The sequence below is a fragment of the Doryrhamphus excisus genome, linkage group LG13, assembly GCF_037039965.1.
Source record: "Doryrhamphus excisus strain RoL-2023G ecotype Guam linkage group LG13, RoL_Dexc_Guam_v1.1, whole genome shotgun sequence".
Lineage (NCBI taxonomy): Eukaryota > Metazoa > Chordata > Actinopteri > Syngnathiformes > Syngnathidae > Doryrhamphus > Doryrhamphus excisus.
The window spans coordinates 9,197,149-9,219,509 of NC_136369.1; the positions used below are offsets into that span (position 1 = coordinate 9,197,149).

At 40.4% G+C, this 22,361-nt stretch overlaps 1 protein-coding gene across 1 annotated transcript in view; it reads right to left on the bottom strand.

The window, feature by feature from the left end:
* Positions 1–22,361, bottom strand: part of pde3b (phosphodiesterase 3B) — a 40,216-nt gene that overhangs the window by 14,913 nt on the left and 2,942 nt on the right. The window contains exons 2-3 of the mRNA XM_058088495.2: positions 2,514–2,564; positions 670–918 (exon numbers count right to left, since the gene is read on the bottom strand). Of these exons, the coding sequence (XP_057944478.2) occupies positions 670–918; positions 2,514–2,564 (300 nt within the window). The remainder of the gene's footprint in view (positions 1–669; positions 919–2,513; positions 2,565–22,361) is intronic.

A 22,361-nucleotide genomic window follows, 5' to 3' on the forward strand; every position in this document is an offset into this window, starting at 1 on the left:
GTATTTTCTATACACCTGCTTCTTAAACTATTATGTCATAATGAAATGGAAATTGTGGCCATTACTGAAATATGTTGCCTTGACTTTGGCTGCATTATCTTTTACATAATCATTTTGTATATCTATCTATACTATATGTGTGCTGTGACTGACCAGTTCAGAGTCAGCTGGGATAGGCTCCAGCTTCCCGCAACCCTACACAGGATAAGTGGTAGTAAATTGATTACTGGGTGAATGTAAGCACTATATCCAATATAGTATATATATATAATAGGTGTATTTTACTATAAGTGCTTTGTGCTGCTTTAACCCACCACACCCACAAAACGCCATGACAAGCTGGAATGTTATATTACCACTACATTTCACACATTGCTACAATGACCATAATTAAGAGATTTATGTGAACATATGTTTTGTGGAAAAAACAATGAGTGGAGTCCACTGTACTTGCATTCAGGCCAGGCACGACAAGAACCAAGCATAAGGACCTGCTTTATGAGGCACCCACTTGAGTATTAGCACCTACAGGACTAAAGTGGAACTGTATCACCCAGCACAAGTCAAACAGACATGCGCAAAAGATTGTTCATCCATGGAGGAGGGTCTGCACTCTGCTGACCGCCATTCTGGTTTTGCTAGTCAAACTCTAGTAATGAGTTGACCCACCTTAAAGGTTTTCCGCTCGTTTCTCTCCACAGGGTCATTCACCTCATCACAGGGGTAGAATCCAGGGAAAGGCGTAAAAGGGTTCACCCGGGGGCGACACGAGCCTGAGAACGTGCCCATGAGGCTGGAGACGCTGTTCAGAGTGGAGATGGTGTGAGGCGACAAAGACGAGTCCATCAGCAGCTCGGAAAGCAGGTTCCTGGCCTCGTTGATGACTGACAGGTCAACGCCATTGCCGCTCACCGCACCCTGCCACATATTAAGGGGGAAGACAGTCAAGGTCTAAGTCAAAGCGGAACAGTGCAGGACATATACACACAATCCCTGTTGAAAAACGGCCAACATTATTAAGAGCAGACTTTGTAATCTGGTTACAGTAGTTACAGTGGGGGAAAAAAACCTTTGTGAAATAAAATCACATAGTTCCACAAACAACCACTGCATGGTGGTTTGAACACTGCTCCCTCACTCTATCACAGTTTTCATTCATTAATTCATAAAATAATTAATGATCACTGGCCTGATCTGGTGGTGGAAGTCGATAATATCCAATCTTCAAAAATACACTGGACATGATACGCCGCTGTGTATTAGTTGGACAGGAGTCTGTGCTGATTTTAATATCAGAGGTTTTATTTACATTAACATTTGAATCTGCATCTAAGCGTGCGTATGTGTGTATGTTTAGTGGGGGAATTCAACATGGCATTGTAAATGGTTGAACGCTTGTTTAACCGTCTATGAACTTTAATTGACATAATACATAGTGTATGTGGGGTGGGGGCTTTCTCAAATAATGTGTCTGTATTTATTCATACTTGAACAATACACAAGCCTCCAGAAGATGGCAGCAGTCCTTGAATTCATCATCAGGTTGCCCAGGCCATGCAATGAAGTACACTCAGACGTTGAGTTCATCACAAAAAGTAAATGAGGATATATAAAGCCTGATAAATGATAGATTCTTTATTAGGAGCAAGTGCTAGCCAAAAACTAGCTTGATACACAGTACATATGAAATCGGGGCTCATCAAACAGACCACCAGTCTCATGAACAAAATACACAACCACAGCAAGCAACCAGTACTACCTATCTGGTCAGTACGTGATTATTTCATTTATTTGATTTTTTTTCCAACATTCTTTCACATCATGTACACTTATGTCACAATTCCAAAAGTAGCATCAACCCAAAGTTTGTGATAGGAGTAAATTCACTCATCTAATTTTCATATTATGACGTCACCAGGCTGGGAAAATGCTTTCTGTGCTATTAAGTGTATTTCCTCCAACGCATTTACCCATGGCTATGGCTACTTTTGTGTTTTGTTTTGTTTTTTTACATCTCATCATACCTCTCCTCAGCATAGCGGTGTTTTGACCATCATGCTACATGCAACGTACGTCAAGGGATGTCCCTTCCTGCGACCCAGAACACAGTTAAGCTCCAAAAATGTCCAGCTTTGTGTATTGTCATAGTCTGTGTGTTTGTGTATGGGGGCACTGCAAAACAAGTTTGGGAACCTCTGCATGATGGTAAAAAATATATATACGTACGTATACAAGAAAAAACACACACATGTTACTTTAATGTCTTACTGTACTGTACCAGTAGAACAGAAACAAAATGTGAACTTTTAGCTGTGGGAGTGAAATTCTTTGATAGATTAAACAAATACTTCTTAGAGAAGAAAGAATGTGTGGCAAGTCAACAGTGTCAAGGTCATTGTGTGCCTGTTTTTAAACTGTGTGGAAAAAAAAGTAACACCATTTGTGAACTTGAAACCAGCTTTTTAAAAAATGTATTGTCGTTGTGATGCTTTATCTGTTTATGTACTACTGACCTGATACTGTGGTTTGTACCAGTGTTTCAGATCCCAGTCCCACAGGATCATCTGAAAAGGAGACAAAAACACGGATTTACAACAAGTATGTGTTCATAGTACACAATATATACTGTACTTTCCTATGTAAGCTACAACAAGCTATAACCGCGATGTTCATTTTACAGCAAGGGTACTGGCAGGTCAGTGTTATTAGGCAGGCAGGGCCTTCTGCTAGCCCATTCTGCTTGTTATCTAAACACACAGTGTAGTAACAGTTTACATTAAGGATTTGCTGCTCACTTTCCAGTACAGGTATGCTAAAAGCTTACTGCCTTACTGAAAGCAGACTGGAGTCTTTTACTGAAAGCAGGGGAAGTAAAGTAAACCACTAAAACCACAGCGGTGCATCTACAATGGAGCTATGAGATCTTATCTGGTGGCAACTACGTCAATCGGCAGCATTTCCATGTTATCTGTTGGTAACCAAACAGGAGCACAGAATACAGTTAAAGTTAGAGTAGGTTGCACAACACAACATTGCTGGACCTCAAATGACACAGTCCGCTTGTCACAATCCGGGTGTATGACTAAGTTGAGAGAAATCTCAATGCATCGCAAATGCACTAACCTCACCATCAAAACTTAGTTCTAGATGCACACTAAATGACAAACTTTTGTTTTGTTTTTCTGTACTTTACAAATTTCCATACTATGTTGAACCTAACATAGATCCTTCAACCTTAAATGTATAGCCTTTTTTGTCCTTTAGTAGACCTAACAATTCTGTCAGAGACACCATTTTTTCGCCATTGTTTTACTGCGTAACGCAATACGGCAAAAATAAGTTTACATCTGACATGGTAATTATGAGAAGGGCATTAAATGCAAACTGTAAAATTACATTATTCTTCAGCAAACAACCAAAAATAAATCGAATTAATAATAATCCAAAAAAACTAAATTTGACAATAGTTGGTGGGCGAGTGGTTAGCATGTTGGCCACGCAGTCAGGAGATCGGGAACATCTGGGTTTGAATCTCTGCTTGGGCATCTCTGCATGGTGTTTGCATGTTCTCCCCATGGATGCATAGGTTTTTTCCAGGTACTCCGGTTTCCTCCCACATTCCAAAAACATGCTAGGTTAATTGGCGACTCCAAATTGTCCATAGGTATGAATGTGAGTGTGAATGGTTGTTTGTCTATATGTGCACTGTGATTGGTTGGCAACCAGTCCAGAATGTGTACACCGCCTCTCAACCAAAGTCAGCTGGGATAGGCTCCAGCATACCCCCGCGACCCAAGTGAGGATAAGCGGCATAGAAAATTAATGGATGGATGCATGGATGGTGTATCTCATTCTGCGTGATGAGTGGCCGTCCCATCTCTTCTCCCTTCATTGCTTAATTAATCAAAGTGAAATGCTGGGTGTTTGTGATCAGAATCTGTAAGACTGCCCAACATTTAATATGGAAAATAAGGCCTGCCATGGCAACCTGATACGAAGGCCAGCAAAAAAAAAGGGTCTGTGTACCATGGCAACGTAATAACGAGAGATGACCCTTTATGGAGCTACAAGGAGGCTCTCCAAAGGAGCACTTGATTGGAAGAAAAGGAGCCATAAAGAGAAATTGGTGGTGATTTGGGAGAGCCGGACAAACAAAAGACTTCGTGTTTAGCTAACAGCTACAGTACACAGAATGTTTAAGGAATGTCCGGCCAACTGCAAGTTTTATATATTTATATATATTTGTATGTGTGTTGTGGAAGAGGAAAGACTTCTGCACATGTGTTGTTTCTTCTTCTATAGGTTTGGTTCTATAGGTCACATGGTTCCATGTGTGTGTCTGTTTACAGCACCACATGTCGGTGTGCCTTATGTATTACATCGCTTTCACCCAGTGATCCGACCTGAAAAACATTGCCATGTGCCTATTTACTGATCCAACACTGTGTGGAAGGGATTTTTTTCTAAACAGGAGCGCTTCCGTGTGGACAGGGCCTCAGAGACGCAACATACTTTTTGTCATTTGGGTCCACAAGGCCGGGATGACAATTTTTTAAAATTACAATGAAAAAATATCACTAGACATTTTTTTTTATTAAACCGAGGCACAAAACAACAATATTATTGTCAGACCAAAGAAACCACTGCAATCATAATACATACTAATAATAAATAAATAAATAAATAATACCTAATGCAATATTTCCTAAAGTATGTTTTCTTTCGCTTTGTAATGATGCAGAATTGATGTTCGTGACATGTATTACCTCGTAGGCAATTTGTACTGTCTGTTAAACATTGGTAGCATTTCTTGAAATGCTGGCTTTTCAATAGGAGTGACAGTGTGGGGTTCCAATAATGCCTTCCGCACTGCCACTTCCATTTTACTCTATAGCACTCATAGCTTTTCCCCAAACTCTCGTCACGCTTTAAACTTGCCCCAAATGCTTAACGGCCAGAATGTTTGTGAAGGTGCTTTTTATAGGTCTGCAGAAAGAGATGATGTTGTCTCTGCCTGTGTGTTGACCCGAAAGAACAACAATTAATGGTAGTGAAAAATGTTTATGACTTATTAATACAAACATGTCAAACCCTAATCCTAACCCTGTATACCTAAATGTGTGAAGTGATGTACAATATTGTTGGCATATTGGGAACGGCTTAGTAGGCTGTCACCATGTCTACCACTATGACATGTTGTACCTCCGGTTCATTGAAAGATTCCTTGTGTCTACCACGTGCACAAACTGAGTGTTGTGATCCAAGTGGTTGTGGAGGCACCAGCTTTTGTTTTGTGGATCACTAGTAATCAGGTCATCCGAATTACAGTGGCGATACCTTGAAAACTGTATTCCGGCCATTCCTGCTCTGACGCTGCAAGCAACACCCCATGTAACACACACGCATGTGCATTAGATGTTTGTTGTCATCTAATGATAGCGATTTGGCAAAGTTTTTTCAACTTACATAAGCCATTATTGAATGTATAGATTATCATAACCACAAAGAAAAAAGGGAGGGACAGAAAAATAATGCATACACATATGTATTCAACATAAGAGCAGTCGTAAATATTACCTAACACGGCTCAATAAACGGTTAGTTGCACCTGTATGTCATATTAGCAAGAGCTGTAACACTGTGGTGTGAGAGGAGGGACCCTGCTCACAGTGAAAAAAACATGCTCAGTGGAAGGTGCCTGCATGTGCATGAGTGTGTGAGTAGGAGGGTGGGTCAGGAGAAAGGTATCAATGGCAGGCAGGATTTTGGTATGGCGTAGGGTAGCCGCGTTGACGTCAGTCTACAGCCACGCACGTTGATCATGAGGACTGAGCTTTAGTTACCTGACATGCACATGCAGAAGGAAAGAATGCAGTGGAAGACAGAAAAACAAAAGCAGATACAGATGGTTGGCTCTCACTCCTGAACACAGATAATGATGAGAGGTCTGCAATGCCTTGGTGTGTGTGTCCTGTTGTTTACACATTGCTCAATGTTGCCAGAATGGGTCCTATCACAAAGCGCAGTGCTAAAGCTTTAACAGGCTGTCCGGCAGCTGAGGTGACTGAAGGAGGAAGCAGACATAAAACTGTCTATGAACTTCTGACCTCCAACTCACACCTGATATACAGCAGAACTCACGGATGACGTTTCTGTCAGCACCAATTGCATTTTCATTTTTAGAATTAATGGTCAATGCAAGGGCTGCGAGTGGTTAGCGCGTAGGCCACACAACTAAGAGACCGGAGTTCAATTCCACATTTGGCCATCTCTGTGTGGAGTTTGCATGTTTGCATGCGTGGGTTTTCTCCGGGTACTCCGGCTTCCTCCTACAATTGTTCATAGGTATGAATGTGAGTGTGAATGGTTGTTTGTCTATATGTGCCCTGTGATTGGCTGGCGACCAGTGCAGGGTGTACCCCGCCTATCTCTCGAAGACAGCTGGGATAGGCTCCAGCACCCCCGCGACCCTCATAAGTGGCACATAAAATTAGTGAATGAATGTTCAATGCAAGATGTGTTCAAATTCTAAGTGAATGTTGTAAGTATGTTTTAACATTACATACAGTACATTATGACAGTAAAAGCTGTAAGAGTATTTTGGCTACATACAGTCCTATTATACATAATGCAGGTACTATGAACATAAATGTTGACTGGTGTTTCATTATTTAAGATGGGAAATTATAGTATGGTAAGTAATTTATAGTATGGTGAATAAATGGATACAATAGGTGAGTCTAAGAGTGGCCTTACAATGACCCCAAACAAACATCGATTAAGGGGTAGAAATACTTAAAGGCCCTAAACAAATGCTTCATATACTAAGTAACAATCACTAGTTTGGAATGCAAAGCACTCAAGTGGCTGGAAAGTGTGACGACAATGAATGTTCATTATGCACCCAAACAGGAAACAAGAACAGGAAATATATTATTTGTCCAGTCATAGAGCCCTAGACATGACGCATTAACCTTAAAAAGCCTCCCAATGACTGTATATGATGATATGTTAGCATACTGTTTAGACATTGTGATATTCTTTTTCACTTCCATTGGTTCATCAGATGCATCAGATTAGAGTGTAAAAGTCAATGTAGGCATTGGGTTTAATTATTCCTCCATTCCATTCCTTACGTCCCTTCATCCTCCCCATGCAGTCAATGGGATTCAATGGGCTTAATATACAGTACACTCCCAATAAACTCAACATCCAAAAAATTCCTACGTCAGTCAAGGAAATATAGTTAGCAGTCCCCGGCCTTCTATGCGCTTCTTCTTAAGTTCCAAGAATCTGTAAGCCTTCTAATGCAACAGAAAAAGGGATCTACTGTAAGTTAATAGAACAGGCACTCAACATTTTCTGTAACAATAACATTCAATTAGCTCTCAATGTTCTTTTCTGTCCTGCCATAAAGCCTCACAGAAAGCTTTCACAGTGTGCTATTGTATTTGTAGTGAAGCGTAAACCACTAGCTATTGAAGCTGGAACTAATCAATGTCAAAGCAGTCAGTCTTGTTGCAAAAGTTGAGCCAAAATCAGAGAGGCCATTCGCGAAGGAGAGACTAATCGTATACACACAGAAAGTAATCTACAACAAGTCAACCAATCAGGGCCTTTAAATTATTTGATCAAAACCAGGTCTTGAAAAGGAGGGCTGTCTCATAGTACTGATGATATATTGTAGCTGGTTTTCCTATTGTGTGGCTGCTGTATTGTAACATTGTTTTGTACTGTTTGCAACATTACAATAGTATCGTACTGAAAGTTCACACCCAATGTTGACTATTTTTTAATTTTAACAGACAGGAAGCGGAATAAAAATTCCACTTTTGATAGTACAGGTTGCAACCTGCTCTAAGATGAAGTTAGTGCACAATGCAATTCATACTTTCTGTCGCAGGGCATTTCAACTTGGTTTTATGTTACCCAACATCAGACCCTAAGAGGCAAGTCACAGTTCCATGTGTTTTCTGTAGCTAATGGAATAGCAAAAAGGAAGCACAAACATAGGGAAATCTGGTGCTGCTTGGCAATCTTCCACTGATCCCAAAAGGAAAATCAAGTAATACTTGTGTTTTTGCAACTTTGTGCCGTTGGAAGTGTTGGAATTTGAACCAGATGTTTTCAGCATCGAGATGATTTCATATCCTGCTGCTTTTTAATCACATCATATGATACCAAGCAATGTTGACAGTTGAAATTCTACCTTTGAACAATCTTTCCTTGACTTGACAAACTTAACTTGTACAAACCTTTAAAACTATATATTGACATGAGACACCAAACAGCCAAGAGGAAACCCCCACCCCCCTCGTTTTGGGCCTGGTTTTTATCACAATGCACAACTTTCCTGCCTTTGCTGTCACTCTTTGCGAATGCTTTTAGTCCAGATCATGCATTGGCAAGACATAAAATTAGACACTTAGATACTAAACTTCCTTTAATCAGTCACCTCTCTTCTGAATTGCTGTGGACCATCAATCCAACCTGTATGGCTTGACAATTAAAGAATAAATTATTGTGTAAAATGGGCATTTCTATTTGAATATTATACAATGTAGATCTGTCTGGCAGTGGCATGCGGTGCGCCTGGTCTATGAAATTAGGGACCATAGTCTGTCCAAAGTGTCCTGGGTCTTCCCCGAGACCTTCTACCAGTTAGACATGCCCTGAACACCTCCCCTGGGAGGTGTCCAGGAGGCATCCTGACCAGATGCCCAAGCCACCTCCATCTGCTTCCCACCTTATCTCTGACAGAGCCCAGACACCCTCCGAAGAAAACTCATTTCGGCTGCTTCTACCCCGTGATCTCGTCCTTTCAGACACTACCCAAATTTCATGACCATAGGTGAGGGTAGGAACATGAATCAGCCGGTAAATTGAGAGAGTTGCCTTTTGGCTCAGCTCTTTCTACACCACAACAGACCGATGCAGAGTCTGCAACACTGCAGATGCCGTTCCATTCCACGAGCTTGCCTTCCACCCTTCCCTGACTTGTGAACAAGAACCCTAGGGACTTAAGACTCCTCCACTTGGGGCGGGATCTCACCCCTGGCACTACACCCTTTTCTGGGCGAGAACAATGGACTCGGACTTGGAGGTGATATTAAGTTAAGCAAAGTACCCATAGACATTACAACTCAAGTTTTATGACCGCATGACCAAAGAGGTCATTGTGGAGCTTTTTGCAAGGGTATAGATACTATTCAGATGATACAGGATGTAGTTAAATTATATATATAGTATACAATTGTAGTTTTACATGCAGAAAACCATGTCAAATAATTATAAATGACAGATTCAATGGACAAATGAACGATTATCACCACTGTTAGGGGATCCACAGCAACAATAACTTCTCAACATCTTTGATCGTTTGTAGTGCTGCTGCTAATGACAAGTTTTTCAAATAATCAAAAAATGACTAATGAAATTTGAAGTCATATTAATCATTATCATTAAACTACTGACAATGAATTAAGTCCTGATAGCGTGTTATTGTGATTTGACAAGGATTGTGTGTTTCAATTCAGCACTCATTCAGACATAGTGGAGCTTTAATGAAGAACCAGCACAAACACTCAGGGCCGAAACAAACACCACAATCTGACTCAGGTCAGGCCTTCGACGTCAATGATGAACTTTTTACCACAATGGTATGTTTCATGTTCAAACCACCCAGACGTTTTTGTAGCCTACATCAAAAGTCTGTAGGCAGCTATCAGTGTTGCCAAAACAGAACTCGTACACCACTTGCAGGCTTACGCCCAACATAAATGCACCAAGCAGACGCCTTAGAGTCCCATGCAAGCATTCATCCTGGTATCTGTTTCTCTTCTCTGCTAATTCACTTGTGAGCTGTCTAGAAAAGGACAAATGGTAACAAAATGGAAGAATGTAACCTCACAAACAGCTCGGGGACAACACTGAGTAAGTGAGGATTTATTTGGATGTGATGTTTGAAAGTGTGCCCATTATATTCACAATGGAGCCCACACATTCAAATGTAGGTATAAGATGACACTGCTCATGTCAACCTTCTGCGTTGTATAGCCTGCACTTGGAGGAGCTCACGTAATTCCCTGTCCCTGAACTGTCTATAGTTGCTAAGCTTTTTTATCTTATATATTCTGCACATATAGACAAACAACCACTCACATTCATACCTATGGACAATTTGGAGTCACCAATTAACCTAACATGTTTTTGGAATGCAGGAGGAAATCGGAGTACCAGGAGAAAACCCACACAGAGATGGCCAAAGGTGGAATCAAACTCAGGTCTCCTAGCTGTTAATTTTTTTTTTTAATTTAAATTTAAATTTTCTCTGATTTACACCTCTCAAAAGTGAATATTTCTTTATTTCCTTCGTCATCCATGAAAGCAGATCTATTATCTTTGTGAGTTAGGCAAAACAAAATATTCACACATATTAGCTTTGAAAAAAAAGACGAATATCGGCTTGGGAGCCGCAACAAGGTAGCTGAAGCTGCAGGTTGCAAACCACTGGTATATTGTTTAACCAATGACAAAATTAATCGAAACAACAAGCTTCAGATTAATCATGAGTTGTGGCCCCAGAGTCTACCATGCATTACTAACAGCCACTTCCCGCTTTTCCCTAATGGAGAGCCACCACTGTTTAGATACAAAACAGAGATAAACACAGAGTTAAAACACAAACCACAAAGGCAGAAAATGTGATTAAAATGTGTATTTACTTTGCACAGCTGTAAAATAAACATTGTCACACAGAAACAATGTCCAACTAATTTAAGATAAGGTTAATATTTTTGGTGGTTCACACATCTTTTATGTTTCTCCTTCCACACTTTCAGACCTCAATAGTTGGGAGGCAACAGTGCAACAGGAAGGTTATACCTGATATGGACATAAGTGCGAGATCAGGGACTCAGAGCCTTGTAAGGGAACATCGGGTTTTATCATGGAATCAGTGCAAGCTCCTCTCATAAACACAGCGTAACGCCTGAGCCCCCACAGCTCTGGCCAATAACAAGCATGTGAACACAAACGCCATCTATCAGAAGCGGGCCACAGTAGGAGGAGTTTACGAGGAAGTGGAAGAGAGGGAGAGATAGAGACATTGCTAAAAGTGTGAGTGAAGAGACTGCAACGTGATGGTTGAAGTAAATCATTTACAGGACAGTGGGCAAAGAAGCTTTGTTGAATTTGAAGTAGGGCTGCAACTAATGATTATTTTAATTGTCAACTGGACAATTAGTCAACTACATTGTTGCTTATATGGTCCATGACATGACTTAGTGTCAAAAACTATTATAGTAAATTGGAACAAAAGAAACAAATTACTGTAGTAAAAGTATAAAACCATAGTGAGAAATAAATATACTTCAAGAGCAAAATGTCCTATAAACATGACAGTGCTAAAGAAACTTAAAGCTAGTTTTAATCCGGTCCTTTTAGGATTATTTACCCAAAAAATAGAAGTGTAAACATGAGCACTCCTTATCATAGTCAAAACATTTTCAGAGTGCTTTACTTTTTAGCTGCTTTTATTTCCCAACATCTACATCCCAACATATCATCTCTATTGGCACTAAAGTCTCTAGTATTGGTTGTCAAAATAATTACATATTGTGTAAATGCTACAAAAGTAATAACGGTATCCATGCTTTATCGGTTTAGCGATACCAAAAGCTTAAGTCGGCCTTGGTCGTAAAGGTGAGGTACACAAATGACATCGTGGTGCTCGTGCATAGCCACACAGAGACTGCACATCACCAACCTCGCTATCTTATTTTGATGAAAATGTTTGACTCTTTGGGTCTACTTCTTATCTCCGGTAACTCCACTTCTCGCCCCCGACTCGCCATATAAATGATTCAGCCACGGTCTATCAACTCACATTTTATTAAGTGTCAACAAATGTTTATAATTAACGTTGATGATTGCGTTGTAGTCATTTCCGACCACAATGTTGAACCTGAGAGGAGACCTGAGTGATTTCAGCAAACATGCTCATCCCTGTGAATGTGTTAATGTGCTCCATGGCAACAAAGGCCATGTTTCAGGCTGTCCTTTCCATCTCTCCCAATTAGTCAGTGGCCCCGATCACAAAAGGTAAAGGTCAGGATCTTTCTCACCTCCCAAAAAGCATCACACAAAATCTAGTAATTATGACTGCAGTTCATACACATAAAAGATATAAGCTGACAAATGCATTACTAAATGATACTGAAATATCATTTGCAAACAAAAACCTAAAGTGGATGCAGGGGATGGACAGTACTGATCAAATCTATGAATAATAAAGCCTTATTTGAAAGTTGGTCTTTTGGTTAATGTTCTGACATGCAGACAGTAATGCGAAAGAGCAACTTTGTAGAACGTCGGAGTGATCTCATGAGATTCTAATAAGATAAAAAAAACTTCTTGGGGACAATAATAAAGAAATTTACACAACAAATGAAAATGAACTCAATAATTTTGTCAAAGTCAATATATTGCAATATTTTCCTCATCTCTTGCCTCCAAACAAGCAGGTACAGGTGTGTTTAATAGAACAACAGCATGAATGGAGTGAGCCCTTTTGTCAGTCATACAGTCTCTATGTCTCAGTGGGTGGCGACAGGGCCCGGTAGCATGCACACACAGTGCAGAACAGTGTAACATATTACAAATGAAAGTAGTAGACTGCAATATACAGTATTGTTATATAGTATATATTTTTTTCTTAAACGTACCGGTGTAATGTTAAAATCTTGTCTCATCTCGTTCTTGTAGACCCAATCCCATGTATCGTCTCGTGAACTTGTGACACCCCTAGTAGAAATACAGCAACAACTAAAACAAGGCCTTACTCTATACACGATAGACTTCTTACTTAATACCACACAACTATAACAGAAGAAAACATGTATTCTGTCAGACTGCATGGAATCTGAGTGTCCACAAGGATAAATAAAAACAGCTGACTTTTGCAACACAATTTAATGGATTAACACAGAAATATCATATACTTTAACACTGATGCAAGAACAATGCTTAGAACAGTAACACAAATTCTGAGCAGATGCAGCCGTGCAAAGAGAGAGAGAGAGAGTTTAAAAAATTTTAACTTTTTAAATTTTTAAAAATTTACATACTTAATGAGTGTACAGAGTAATCAGTGTACATCTAGTATAGCAGCATAGATTAAGTACTGCATATCTAAATATCTGACACACAAATTGTGGTGAAAGTGTCAATATTAAATGTGAAGAATGTTTTCATCTAGCAGTGCCTTAATCCTCTTGGACATTAAATTCCCAAGTTGTTTACAGGAATGCTCTCCCACTCCTCCATCATGACATTATGAAAGTGGTGGATATTCAGAAGCCTTGTCTGCCTCCCCATTCCAGTTGAGGACACCCCACAGGTGCTCAATTGGGTTCAGGTCTGAAGACATGACACCCGGCACCCGTCATCTTAAAGCTGTTGCTTGCTATGTTTCCTGTTATACGCGTCTTTTGAAAATGTCACAATACATGTTGGGGTTCGTGTTTCCCACAGGTCCCCAGTGTTACCAGTAGCACTCATGCTACCAAAAATGACGTGTGTTATTTGGATAGTACAGTATGGAGGAGAGTAAATCTATACTGATATACAAACTTTTGTATTGTATGTATTTTGTATATACAAACTTTCTTTTGTATTGTCCCTTCCGAAGATATACTATATGTCATAAAAAATTGTTGCTGGGAGATACTGTACATCAGGGTCTATAGACGCATAGATACAAAGTATCTCTTCTCAACACACAGAGAACACACTTTTAAAAAAGAAAGTAATAAAAAATATTAGACATATGCAGTTGGAATTGCATCAGTGACTACATATTCCTTCATCACAAGCACAGGCATTACAGTTTGTTGAGGTTTTGGAGCATTGTGTGCAGAGGCTGACATTCATTTGTGAATTACTGACTAAATTGTCCGTTGTATAGCATAAATAAATATAAGTATTTTAGCATTTAAGGATTTTAGCATATAATATGTTGCGGTTCAGGAGCTCAGCACCCCCCGCCAAATCCCCTGTATCTGTGAAGCCATGTCACGTTGCTCGCTGCTTTTATGTGACACCAAGCCCACACTTTATCCACTTGATCCTTGCAGATAAGGACAAGCGAGGGTCACAAAAGAGGCAGCTGTAGTACACTGCAGCAGAGATAGGAGCAGCATGTCTTACAGTTTTTCTGGGGAAGAGGCGGTGTCTGCTATCTTTCTGAAATTAAAAAAAAAAAAGCTCAGAGGTCCCCATGATGTACTGGAAGTGTAATGCTGGATCTATAGCCTTGATGCTGAAATATATACACTTCAAAAGTGCTTTTACTAGCCCCTAATGGCAACATGCAGTTTTAGTGTTTGGACATTTAATGTTAATGAGCAACAGTGGTGTGAAAAAGTATTTTTCACAGCCCTGTCGCTTTCTCTTGCTTCTTCAATCGCCCCGCGTCTTTAAACACCTGCGTCCTTCTTCCTCTGAGACGGTGATGTACACGCGCGTTGGTGACTTAAGAGATTCCTCGAAGTAGACCAAAAACAAATTGAATATTTTTAGTAATCGAGGTACTCAAATTATTCGAATAATAGTTGCAGCACAAGATGACTAATATTTAAATTAGTTTGATGAGGTAAAACATTTAAGTGTTTCGGCTCAAAATAAGAAATCGGGAACAGGTCAGACACTTTTTCACACCACCGTATGTCTATCCATGCATATCTCCAACAGAGTGTGTGTCTCCAAGGGAGCGCTATTGTGCACATGACCCACTTTTTACATGCACTGTAATACATATATCACATACAACAATCTAACAATAAGAAATAGGGAAAGAAAAATTTTTCCAACATTAGCATAACTACAGTATATGAGCAACACTGCAAAACAGCATCATGCATGCAAGGTTTGCCTATTTGCTGAAGAAAAACTAATCAAACTTGCAGCTCACTTGCCTGTTGCTGACTGATAAATATTGCAGTTGGAAAAGCCACAGGCTTTATTTTCAACTGTGTAGCGAAGCCTTTTTTGTTTGTTTGTTTAACAAAGCTATCATCCACGGTTGGTGGATGGGCATGTACAGTAGATGGGACAGGTCAGAGGTGGTATCATGTCTGTGAGGAAGGTTTATTCTGTCATAACATCATGAAAGAGTTTGAGCACCTCTTCTCTAAAATTGGGCCAAACAACTAACAGAAGAAAGACGCCCTGACCCCGATTAATGCCTTTTTTATTGACTGGGGATCGGCGGATGAGTCCAACCGATCTTTACGTCAGCTGCCATAAAGTGCTTTGTTTTTGCAGCAGGGTAGGGTTTTACTGCACATGGACATCTAAACACAGTGCCATCATTAGCCCTACTCCCTGGGACTATGTATGATATGAATGTATCATGCAATTACATTACTAATAGGGATCGACCGATATATATTTTTTTTCGGGCCGATGCCGATTTTTTTACATCACCCTTAGCCGATGGCCGATTTTGCTTGGGCTGATATTTGTGGCCGATACTTGTGGCCGATACTGCCTTTGCTGCCTCAATTTACATGAAAAAATGACAATGATAACAAATATTACAGGTCTCAAGTTTAAATTATTTCAATGTAAACACTGAACACAGAAGGATTCTTAAAAAGCTTTCTTAAACACACATTTAAATGGCATTATCAACTTTAAAAGGAATAAATATTCAACCATGTGCAACATTTCTGTCGTAGTTTAAGTTTTATCTAGCATCGATGATCGATGACTGCTCCTCCGCAGTGAGACGCACCCCCCCCCCACCCCCTGACTTTATTGATACATAAAATTAATCAAATGCGGTCATTGAGAGGAGAAGGAACGTCCATGTGGGGAAATATTTACTCAATATATTTACTGCACTTACTGACACAAAATAGCCCTAACAGAGAGATGAGACTTTTTGGACATTTGGTGCTCATAAACAAGCACTAGGTACAGTTTACACAGTGCCACTCATAGGATACAGGAGACGTTACGTGTAGCGGGAGGAGGTAACAACACAGGTGAACACTAGCGGGCAGCCAGACAGCCATCTTGGCCGGATGGGAGAGATACATAACAAAGCTGAGGCTTTCCTTTGCCACACACAAAATCTAATCAGCTAAATTTCTCTCACATTACGTGCAGGGAGGCTATGAGTGTGTATGTAGGGGGGTGCATTTGAGGTTCTGTGTGTAGCAGTGCACTGGGGGAGGGGTGGCCTGGCTGAGACAGTGACAGACTAATGAAAAAGTGAAGAAAAGGTGGTGGCGACAAGCATTTTTTTTTTACCAACATTTCTAGAATACAGCTTTAGGTTTTCAATGTAGATATTGCAGTTATGGAAAATGGCAATCCTGCTGGCTGGAGTTTGTACCGACTAATAGTGCTTCACAGTTTTTGCCCTTTTCAGTGGGATCTGCCCTCAGCTGCTAAACACACACAAGCCCTCCTCTGTAGCTGCGGCTGACGTCAACCGTCACTTAGCAACAGCCTTTCGGTGTAAAAGCAGCGGCGCTGACACCATTTTCAAAAGAGGCACACAGAGAAAGACAGAAAAGAAAATTCAGACAAAATGAGAAACAGATCGACAAGGGAGGAAAGAAAGAGCTCAGTCGAAGCGGGGGAAAGTGTGTGTGCAAATGTGAGACGATTGCTGTGTAAGAGTTGGATTAGACTGTCTAGCAAAGTGACAGAATTATCACTTAAAATGCCATACAAAGTGAAATGATGTGTCTTGATCACATGTCGTGTTACATCAGTTAGGTCATCTGGAGACTGCTAACAGGGAGTGAACACTTGTAGTAGTTCTGACTGACTGATTAAAAAATAATTCACCTCATTCTTCCTTCATTGTCTCACAACACTTTAATTTCACAATAACATTCTCTTTCCCTTCTTTCCTGTCACTGGGTTGAGCAAACATTCAGCTCATGCAAGGTTGTGAGCGACCGGAACTGTTCCCACTGTAGAAACCTCTTTCAAGCATTTAAGATAAGCACTTAAATGCATAATTGTGTCGCTCTAATATCACAATGTCTTGACTTGTCTGTCATTTCATTTAAAAATAGCAGGAACAGGCTCTTAGAGGAAAAAAAAACTTGGATGCTGATAATGTTGCATTCCTCTCTCTCCAGACCAACAATTTGTGTCTCAACAATGCACAAACTCCGCCAAGAATGAGCTTTTTACATCATTAAAAACCAAGCAAATAGATGAGGTCAAAGGACTACACTGAGGACACTTCACAACAAATGTAAGCAGGGATTAAACTGCAATTTTAGATGTTATCATTCATTATTACTATAAGTGAAATGAAGTAACAACATTAAAACCTCTATTGATATGTCGTGAACCTTGTTCTGACAGCGCCTCGTCAGACACCAGGGTCATTAGGGCCAGCCTCTGCTAGACCTATCATGAAAACTAAAGAGTTGCAAGCTAATTGCTGGTGATCGTGACGCACACCATCTCCAGGGCAACACGAGTTTTGGAGTACCCGCTCCAGCATTTCCTCATCTGTTTGCACTCACACCAGCAAGCTGACAATGCAGTCACTGCATCCTGTCTCAGTCCACAGTCAGCCAAACACGGCACCTCATGACACTTAACCCTTTTGACAAAAAACCTTTGGTGAAAAAGATTTGAATGTTTTACACATAAATACAGATGTAGGCTTCACTAATACATGATGTTAATACATCATTTTGCAATGGTACATGTTTCACTGTCGATTAAGAGTCCTTTAGCAACGAATTAGGACATCTTCATCGCACAACTGTTACACAAGGCCCCATATTAATTTTAATATTCATATGGAATGGTGTTCTACAGCATATGAAAAGCACCACAGGCCTTCTTTCATATGCTTTAGTGAGACAACCGTTTAGAGTGGGGCAAGTGGGCAGCTGATAAAATCAATAAACATTAAAAAGTATCAGCTGGACTGACATCAAATCACAGAGTGACAGGTCTGAGAAAGCTAAGTTCAATCCATTATGATATTTTCCACCAATTACTTCCGGTCCACTACAACATTATTGTCGGAGAGAAATTAAAATTACATAACTACTGCAAAACACTTGCCAATCCAATCAATGGTGTCACCATAAAATGCAATGAGTGTTCATAAAACTGTAACTTTTAAACATTTTAAACAAAACAATTGGATATTTTCTGAATGATGTCTTTTCATTCTAATAGGTTGGCAAGATGGACATTTCCTGCATCTCTCGTCCCCGCTGCAGGCAGGCACTGTTATACAGGATGATTAATACAACTTGGCATTTTTTTTTTGTCTTCTTTATAATCAGCCGGTGGTACGTCACCCAGCTGTGACGTCAATGTTATATCATTCCACATGGCTTTACAGCAAGCGAACGTGACAGCTGAGAGCTGCTCTGCATTTTCAGCGCTCAGCCCTTCCAGCATTTCCTTCCACAGCTTGCCCCTCGATTCTACCCCATTGTAGGGAAGGGGGCTTAGTTAAGTGCATTATCTACCCCGGCCTGCCCCCTTTGCACCAGAAACCACACAAAGAGAATCCTCACTGTCGTGAAGTAGTGCTTCAAAAAAAACTAAAAAAAATTAACCTTCTTGCAAAACAATTAACCTTCTTTTAAAAAAAATTACACACATGTAGTGCATAGTGTAATAAATAAATATATATTTTTTTCCTTACATATTTTCCTTAAACAACAACCAAAAAAGCATAGAATTCAGAATAAATGCATTTATTCATTCATTTTCTACCGCTAATCCTCACAAGGTGCTGGAGCCTATCCCAGCTGTCTTCGGACAAGAGGCGGGGTACACCCTGGACTGGTCGCCAGCCAATCACAGGGCACATATAGACAAACAACCATTCACACTCACATTCATACCTATGGACAATTTGGAGTCGTCAATTAACCTAGCATGCTTTTGGAATGTGACCCACACATGCACTGGGAGAAAATGCAAACTCCACACAGTGGGTGGAATTGAACTCCGGTCTCCTAGCTGTGTGGCCTGCGTGGTAACCACTCTCCACCATGCAGCCTAGAATAAATGCAGTTAACATATAATAATTGTATTGACAGCTTAGATTAAATGCATTACATACAAAAGCAGGAAGACCCATCCACTTTCTCTGACTCACTCCTTTCATTCTGCTATACGTAGAACCAACGCGCCAAGTTGTTGAGATAGATGCACAGAATGAACTATCTTGTCATTCAGCCTGTTTGGTAGAGAAGGAGGAGGAATTCAACCATGCATGCACATGTCAACATATCGAGGAAGACGAAATTAGTGAGTTTATTTTTATTTATTCTGCGGTTAATTGATCAATTCATATTAAACCTCCTCGGTTCTGTACCACCAAGGAAAACTTGTGTATGACAAGTTTTGCACTCAGCTGGCTGACATCCCTCCTTCTACTTGCTACTTCATCAGCACGCTGTTGCTGTGATCACATGGGCTGCTGGATGGACGTGCTGGGGCAGAGTCTTGAATCGACTGATTAATGAATATGTCTCTGACCATGTCAATCATTACTTGGCTACAACCAGCAGTGGCGCTGTTGGTTCATCCATCCATTTTCTATGACGCTTATACTCATTAGGGTTGCCGGGGTATGCTGGAGCCTATCCCAGCTGACTTCAGGCGAAAGGCGGGATACACCCGAGACTGATCGCCAGCCAGTGGCAGGGCACACTGTTGGTTCAGTCTCAACTAAGGTCTTTGTGGTCTAACCTTAAATCCACAACAAACGAGTATCACATACGTCACAAGTAGCGTTTTACGTGCGTAGATTTAAAAAGCTATCAAAAGGCAGCCTGAGATTCCCAGCCCTACGTAGGAGATGCCAGAATTGGATCCATTCACATTCTAAGTTGCCACAACTAGACCATAAAACTCATTCACTAATACATAGAGATTATTTTACAACTAGACATTTTTTCTGGCATATTTTCATTTATATATTTTGAACAACACTATGTCTACACTATCACTCATTTTGGTAAATGGTGTTCTTAGTACATTCTTCCATTTTTAACTATCTAGTTTACAGCATGACCTGCATTTTCAGCTGCATCTCCACCTGCTAAGTTTTGAGGTTGCTATTTTTGCACGGTAGTGACGTGGTTTCAGTGTCAAAATCTGCTCGAGCACAGCTGCTGGCGTAATCGCAACAGTTTCTGTGGTCATTCTGACCGCAGTAGATGTATTCACTCATACACACGTGCACACACTCTAAAAGGTGAATACAAAGCAAGTCATATGCTATAATAGATGGCAAAGATGTGACAGCACCTAAGGAAGGTCCAACATAATGGCCTTCATGGCAATGATGTACCACTCCAGAAGACAACCGGTATCCAAGCATGCACTGGGACGAGCACCTCAGATGTAAACCCCCCCTCAGTGTCAACCAAACAAATACATATTTTAACTAATTTCATTGAATAAACACAAACGTGTCTCTTTTGGATAGCTGCTCAGACAGAATTCATGTCAGGATACGACACATTAAAGCTTGCCCTGTATCAATTAAGACTAATTCGAGCCTCGTTCTAGGTCGGCTCCTAATTTTTGAATCAGGGACAATCTCAGGTCAGTTACACAAAATAATCAAGGATTTTTTTTTTGTACCATGCTTACGTCACCAACACAGAAAATGAAGTGGCTGTTTATTGAAGAAGGCAACAGCAAGTTCAACACCATGAGATGTATCTGTTGTAACACGCCACTTTCAGTACATACACGATGTACAGTACCTAATGTATCTTGACGTTTCATGATCTCCAACAACACCCAGAATGCAGTGAAAGGCCCGTGACAAGGTAAAATTAACATAGCGTGAATCAGTGAGATAAACATGAATGTACCTTACTAACATAACGTAAATCGTGTGGAGGGCGAGCATTCCCTTAACAATGACTGTCGAATGTGTGGCCAGTTTATGACAATGGTAACGTGACTTCATACAGGGTTTGTTTCATCTAAAAAATGAGTTTAGAAGATGTAAAATAAAAACATTTTAGCTCATATCCCTCCATTTTGTCGCTTATCCTCACCATAGTGTGGCGGGTATGCTGGAGTCTATCCCAGCTGTCTTTGGGCAAGAGGCCGGGTACACCTCTCCAGCCAATTGCAGGGCACATTTAGGCAAACACTCATTCACATTCAGATTCACATATAAATAAATACGTAAATCGTAATGATAGTCACAAAATAAACGAAGACAAATTTGATAATTTGCCCGCCTCAATATATTGCCATCTATATGCGTCTGTTTTCCTCATCTCCCACCTCCAAACAGGCAGGAAGAGAGTTCACTCTGTATTAGTTTCACCACCTAGGAGTGTTTGTTCCGTCGAACAATGGCATGAACGGAATGAACCCTTTTGTCAGTCATACAATTTCTTTCTCTCAGTGGGTGGAGCCGCAACCCACAAGCGCTAGCCCATCCCATACCATCTCGCATAATCCCGGGACTTCTATATACGGGCCCCGTCAACCCCTTTAACCCTGCAAGTCTGAAGTATAATGTTGATCGGTCCAATGGTAAAAGCCATGGATGTGCAGTGAAATGGAGGTGTCAGACGTGTCAGGAATGCTTTGCTATGATTGGTGTATATGACGTGAAGTGGGGTATGAGAAGGAAAGCCATATGGAATCCTAACCACGGTCTGTGCAGTAAAATTCTCTCTAAATTTTGAGTGGAGCCATGTCCTGAATGCTTTGCTGTGATCAGTTCATATGTAGTGAAGAGGGGAGTGAGAAGGATATCAAATATTAATTTAATCTAGAATACCATAGTCCGTGCAATGCAGTCAATGCAAAGTAAAAACCAAAAGGTTTTAGACCAAAGTTTAACCACATATGCATAGCCTACAGACTTGTGTGAGGTTAAGAGGAAATGTGAGTGATCTTTTTCTTGTCTTGTCTTGGTATTTTGAGGGTTTTTTTTCTGTTCACCCGTTGAAGCCTGACAGTATTGGATGTTGGGGAATGAACCCGTCCCGACTCGCACCCGCTTGTAGTAGCATACCAGCAGGTTAAACCGTACCATCACGAGTATGGGTTACATCACTACTGCTAACAAACACACAAACTACAGAAGAGTATAATGCTGTAGACATTAGAAATGCTGTAGATTTATTCATTGTACTTTTCCCATAGACCCAATCTCATGTATTGTCTCGTGACACCCCTAATTTCAGATTTGGCACTACCTTTTTTTTTTCTTTTTAAACTTCACCCTTGCTCATAAACACATTATAATATTGGACTGTCTGTATAGTCATTTTTGTCATCACAACTCCATACAATAGATGGTATTGTAACTC